Below are 7034 nucleotides of genomic sequence, written 5' to 3' on the forward strand. Positions count from 1 at the left end.
TATTATATTGAAGTATTTAAGCAATGTCAAGAGTATTTCAATCAAGATGAATATCTAACTGTTACTAAAGAACATTTATTTTTCTGTTCATTCATAAAACGAAGTTATTAAGATTCGTTTGAGTCTTTTTGAGTCCATTTCGAGAAAATGGTAAAAATTTGCAAAATCAATAATATAAAAAGGGCAATTATAAGGGCGATTTTAACGAAAATAAATTGTTTAAAATAAACATCTATTTAGCTGCCTAAAATATGTAATTTAGGCTGTTCACATCATGACAAGAACACATAAGACTACTTTCTAAGACGTTTGGATTATCTGGTCACAGGGGAACTTAAAACGTGTATTTCTGTTTAAAAATCAGATATAACATGAAACGTTTTACGATCGTAATAATTCCCCTAATCTATATTTGATATATAGTGAAAATTATATATATTTTTTTTAATTTAATAAAAAACAACTTTTTTTTTAATGTTTGAAACCCCGACTATTTATTACCTGATAATGACAGGTTGAGGTTGCACATATTCTTTTTAATTACATCTTTTATTTATAGTAGATGATTGTCTAGGAAGTGCATAGATAGACGGTGTATAATTTCCTTGAAATTTTTCGTAACGTCCTCACAATAAGTGGGCATAGTTATGTACATCCATCCTTTAGCGATGAGTGTCATTAACACCTTACACATCACCTATTGAACACTAAATGTATTTTTTAGTTTTAATTTATTAATACATGTGCTTCTAAAAATATTCCTGTGCAAAAATAATTGAGGATTTATTTAAATTCAGAACTATATTTCAAGAGAGGGTAGTAATAGATTAGATGTTTTACACACTTTAGAACATATTGAAATCATCTTTTTTATTTCCTTTTATGACTTTGAACTGAAGTTGACTTTTATTTCCTGGTAGTCTCACAGAATAGAAACTTGACGCTAAAAAAAAAAAGACGTTCTTTCACCAAAACGCTTATTTTTCGGAACAGATTAAAAGAACTACATGCGAAGGATGGTAAAAGTAGTACATTTCTAAAGTTCAAAATGTTTTACTACAAGGGAGGGGAACTATAGTTTAAATTTAATTAATTTAATAAACAATGATTTATTATTTCAATAAATGTAAATATGGTGTTACACGCTTTGTTAAAACTACATGTAATTAACCTAATACTATGTATAATAATTCATTTGTAAATAATATTTAATATGTATTAGTATTCAAATTAATTATATTTATATTTATTTGTATTATATTTTTTTTTTTTAGAATTTTTGTTTATTTGAAAGAAACATACGTATTTTATATCTGTATTATAATAACGAAGTGTAAAAATAAGGGTTGTTTGGCAGGCGTCGCCTAGCAACAAGCCGACGGTTTACGATTTTACAATCGATCCAATATGATACATCGATACAACGATGTACGGTTTTTAAATCAGTTGTTGCTCGTTAGTAGTCCAGTATAATTTATTACCAGCCCTGTATGCGTGTTTGTTTGGACATTTTTATAGTTAATTGTGACTATTACAGTGCATTAGCAGACCATGCCTGTCTTTTCGTTTTTTAAACCTTTCCTTCAAAAACACTAAGTCGATTGAGGTGGCTTCAACAATTACTTTTGGTGATATTATTGTAACGCGCTAAATAACAACTAAATTCGAATTGTAATCCAGCCTCCGCATATTCCAGATAGACCTCCAGAGCCTCCAGAGCAAGCTGGAAAAGGTATCCTGGCAAAAGGCTATCCAGTTCTCTTGGTCACTACTGCCGGACCAGATGACAAGGAAGCAGTTGCAGCTTCTTGCGACCAGGAGTAGAAGTGCCCTCAGTGATCCCAAACTTCAAGAGGTATTTCTTAAATCTTATCCTTTACTTCAAGGCGGTTTATAAAACTACTAAGAGATAATTGAGTTCGTTAGAAGATTATAACAGAAAGCTATAATCTTTGGTTGATACTGCAGCACTTACAATTAGATTATGCTTAAGACATTATTTTTATAAATTATAATAATATTGAGATAGCAGTAGTATTTTCCAGAAGTTATTTAGTATCAGAAATTTATTTATGATTTACAGATTTTTTAAAATTCAGAACTAATAAAAGAAAAGAAAAGAAATTTGGTTAGCTGAGCAATACAAGGAATAATGTAGATTTTTATTTAAATCCAGCCATGTAGAGTTCATACATATGGGCACAGAATATGGATTTTACCATTGAAGATGTCCTGTATTAAAATGTAACGGCGGTTATTCTATTTATGCAAATGAGTACGTGATTTCTCTATCTTTAAAAAAGAAATAAAATCACTTTATTGGGGAATAAAGTAAAATACATAAATGAAAAATATTTATATGAGAATGAGTAAATCAAACCAAATTTGAAATTGGGTAAACAGAACCGGAACGCCTTCATCCTGACGAACTTAACACGCCACGCTTGAGTACGGCACTCCCTAAGCTATACCAAAATGTAAAGGGTATGGTTTGTTTAAAGGCGTCATGAACGCCCATGGATCTTTATAATCATAAAGTTACACATGTACATGATTCCAATGTAAAAAAAAAGAAAATAAAATAAATTGAAAAAGAGTTATAATTTAGAAAGGAGAAAAAGCGACTTTCAAAATGTAAACACCGATGTGACTTTAGCTTCCCCATCAATGAGAGCTTCATATATACATTTGGGGTGAGTCCTATTCGGTTTATTTTAGCTAAATAGTGGGATAATTCTTCGAAAATATTTATATGAGACTGAGTAAATTAAGACAAATTTAAAAAAGGATAAATGGATATGGATTGGCAATATTGACAAGTTGAAAGTGGCAGTTTTCTAATCTGGCATCTAATGGTCTGATTATCATATTGTGCGAAAGGTTTTTTTTTAGTAAATGGGAAATTTAGGGCGATTGTCAAACAGGTGTTGTAGTAATCGAAATCTATGAGCAGTTCGATTAATTTTAAATGAAACTATAGAAGGTATGAAGTTTTCACTTCATACTCTTTAATAACGTTGAGTTATTCCAGTTTTCATATAACTAACAAATTACTTCGTTATATATTATTATTATCATTATGGCACTACGGCCCTGCAAAAACCCGGGCCTCCATCCACCACAGCCAACCAATCTACACGGTCTCTTGCTTTCTCCTTCCATCTGCCAACCTTCAAGAGCTTCCAATCCTCCTCCAGCACAGCCAACCAGTCTACACGGTCTCTTGCTTTCTCCTTCCATCTGCCAACCTTCAAGAGCTTCAAATCATCCTCGATGAGTCCAGCCATCTGATCCGGGGACATCCTCATTTCCGTTTTCCATCTGGTTTGCCATAAACCATCTTTTTGGGTACCCTTTCATCGGGCATCCTTTCAACGTGTCCTAACCATCTTATTCTTGCTCTTTTAACTAAAGCCACGACCACGATGCTGGGTTCCCCGAACAGATTTATCATTTTCTTATTCCTTCTTCTTCTCCAAACTCCATTGTCCTAGACTCCTCCCCATATCCTTCTCAATACCTTTCTCTCCCAGGAGTTGAGCATCTGTCCTGCTTTTCTTGTCAAGGACCATGTTTTTCCCCCATAGATCACTACTGGCCTTACAATAGTTTTGTAAATGAACATTCTCATTCTTTTAGAGAGAGATCTAAACTTGTGTATTTTCTGTAGTGAGAAATCACATCTATTTCCTGCTGCTATCCTGGTCTTTATTTCGCTCTCTACTTTGTTGTCATCTGTACTCAGGTACTTTAACTCGTTTACAGAACTGAAACTGTGGTCTCTGAACGTCACTTTTCTATTCTCTATATCCTTTCTTGAACACTGTTTTGTCTTCATTCACCTCAAGGCCCAATTCATATGTTGCTTCTTCGAATTCCTCGAATGTTCCTTTTAATGCTGCTCGAGTTTCGACGCCAATGACTACACCATCTGCATATGCTAAATATTACATATTACTAACTATTATTAAGTGCAGTCTGTTTCTTGACTCCAAACCTTTTATTTGTAAATTCTTATGATGGCATTTTATTGCTTAAAGAGGTGTATAGATAAATAATAATAATCTCCAAAGAAAAAAAATACTGCTTTTAAAGGAAATAAAATCTTCCAGTCAAACACTGTCAGTAATAATATTCTCAAGTGGAGTATTCTTTATCCTGACGGTAGGTTTTTCCTCATCAAAGCAGAGAGCGCTAACAAACTGAAGTTCCTGGTGTCACGGGAGGCTGCGTTCTGTCCTTATCTCGGAGAGACGCGACAGTATGGACAATTTCTCACAATAATTAAAGTTGCATGTCCTTCAGGCAACTGAACCTCTAGGTTTTTTTTTTGGTATTTTTTTAGTAATTAATAAGAACTTATTTTGCGGAACCATTTGATTATACGTGATTCCGCCTACAACAATTATTATTATACTGCCTAAAGTTATTTTTAAGTTAATTTAATGAATTAATCATGTTCTGGAATGTATGTTACAAATTTTATTTTACAAAATATTTTAATTTTTAATATTGGATGAAGAAGCTATATACGACCTTTATACATGGTACATCTTCTTTTTTTTTAATTTCTTTTATGAAACATTTCTATATGAAAGAACGCCTACCTAAAAAAAGACCGAAATATTATTGATTATAAAAATATTAATAATCTGATAAGAATAAATTATTAGGAGAAGCACTATCCGAAATGAATTTTCTAGTTTCGAGAGTGGGATACTTCAACTTGAATGGAGAGGCGGAATCGTTATGGCCACTTGGACACCTTTCACGACTTTTCTAAAAACAAAATGGGTTCCTCTTCAGTTGAAAATAACAACTAAATAACAACTTCTGGGAAAAATTACTGATCCTTAACACTTCAATAATTGTTTATTTAAAGATTTGATGCCGTTTCGGACAAATTTTTATTAATTTTGAAAACAAATTTCTAGAATCATAAATTAAACAATCTTAAATTTTTTTTATTTAAATCACTTTTCTAAGTAACAAGCTTTTTTTAAAAACATTCTGAAACACTTGTGAAAAATACTTATATATTAAAATTGATATCCATCAAATGAAAATAAAAGATTATCATGGCTAATAATTTTTGTAACACTTTTTTTATGATTGTCGATAAATTATATTTCATTAATTTATAATATGTTACAAGTTTAATTTCAAATATTAAACGTTAGGTATAATTCCGGTATTAAATTATTATTTTTTAATATGCAACATAAGTCGGCAGTATTTTATACTACTAATTCCATTTCCCTAACTGCATTGTGCTATACCTAATAAAGGAAAATTTACCTATTCATTTAAAATATTGTTACCTCAGTACCAGCTTTCACGAACCACCATTAATTAATGTTAATTTCATTAATTATATAGGTACAGTGTTTCATAATATTATTTTATGTGTTCTTCCCTGAAAAGCAAAATTAGACGGAGAGGAAGGGGAGGTTCGATTTATTTACTGGTTAAATAAGTTTGTTTTGATAAATTAAAAGAACATCGGAAATGAGTCTCGTTCAGGACGTCAATGACCATAAATTTTGGGGAGAGACATGGAATAGTTGGCTCTATAATGGCTATGGTGATTTTTTAATAAACTATCATTTTAAAAAATAAAATAAAATATAGGTATAAGAACGCATAGATTTCGGTTAAACCGTTCAATTGAAGGTGTGTACCCATCCAAGTTAGGACTAATGACGAATTCAAATCCGACAAAAAATAATAGATTTCCAGTAATCAAATTTCACAAGAAGCAGTTAGATTACCATGTTGGCCACCAAAAATAATTAAATGAAAAGAAATAAAATAATATGGATGCTGGTGAAGATAAGGGACACCATATAATGTAACTGAAATATGTGGAAGTAATTTTTTTTTAATCATTTAATTATTGTTATTTACAACTGTATACATATATACACATCAAGTAAATTTGCTGTAAGTGATATTATGTCATGATACAAACATGTGGAGAATCTACCCATTGATAGAACTCCAAAAACATTTCTAAAGGGGAAGATCTCGAGGCCATCTTCTTTTCAGACGCCTAGGAGGATTATTAGGTAGTGAAGGAGAAGCCAGGTTAGAAACTAGTTGGTTTGGGTGGTTGGGAAGTTTATCATGGAAGGATTGGTATCTGGTTCTGGCCAAATCGGCAACATATGGGACATTGAGGTCCTGATGGATGATTTGATTTGTGACAAAGTAATGAGCATTAAGGATTTTACGAAGGATTCTGGACTGTAAGGATTGGATTCGAGAGGAATTCGATGGTTTAGAGGAGCCCCATAGCTCAACTCCGTATGTCCAGATAGGCTTCATCACAGTCATGTAGATCAGTCTTTTGTAATGGATTGGAAGTTTGGACCGTTTGTCTAGTAAATTTTGTAATAGTCGGAATCGACGAGCAGTTTCCTGTCTTTTCAGTCTTGTATAAGGATTTCATGTCAGTCGTTTGGGAAGTAATTTAAAAATATTTATTGGGTTTTCGTTTCTGCTGTAGAAGGGAAATATACAGAGGATGTGGGAACACCCGAAAAAGTCGGCTAAGATGTAAAAAAGAATATGATAATAAAAAATTATTGCGGGAAGTCAGTTTTCACTACAGTAAATCGGGGTAAGTGGAATATTGCGTTTTATATTCCAGCAGAGAAGAAGAACCTGAGATACCAATCTAGTAAGCCGACTGTTATAACAAAGTAAATGAAACGGAGTCAGAACCGCCGCAGGTACATAAATAAGATTTTTATTTTATTCAATACCAGATCGGCCTGGTGAGCTTTACATGGCTAATACAGCAATAAGATGTTGTTTTGTTTAACAATTGATCAAAGGGGGGGGGGGAATTACTAGTATTGTCTCGTGCTATATACAGTGCTATGAATATTGAACAATGATGAATACTAACTATGAATAATAAAATATATATATATATCTTGCTCTTTTAACTAAAGCCACGACCACGATGCTGGGTTCCCCGAACAGATTTATCATTTTCTTATTCCTTCTTCTTCTCCAAACTCCATTGT

General features: G+C 32.3%; 1 protein-coding gene across 1 annotated transcript in view; it reads left to right on the plus strand.

Moving 5' to 3' along the window:
* Positions 1-7034, plus strand: part of LOC106690221 (angiotensin-converting enzyme) — a 46168-nt gene that overhangs the window by 20674 nt on the left and 18460 nt on the right. Inside the window, exon 3 of the mRNA XM_067047601.1 lies at positions 1697-1855. Within this exon, the coding sequence (XP_066903702.1) occupies positions 1697-1855 (159 nt within the window). The remainder of the gene's footprint in view (positions 1-1696; positions 1856-7034) is intronic.

This window comes from Halyomorpha halys, unplaced genomic scaffold (assembly GCF_000696795.3).
Source record: "Halyomorpha halys isolate HHAL.00 unplaced genomic scaffold, Hhal_1.1 Scaffold1620.1, whole genome shotgun sequence".
NCBI lineage: Eukaryota > Metazoa > Arthropoda > Insecta > Hemiptera > Pentatomidae > Halyomorpha > Halyomorpha halys.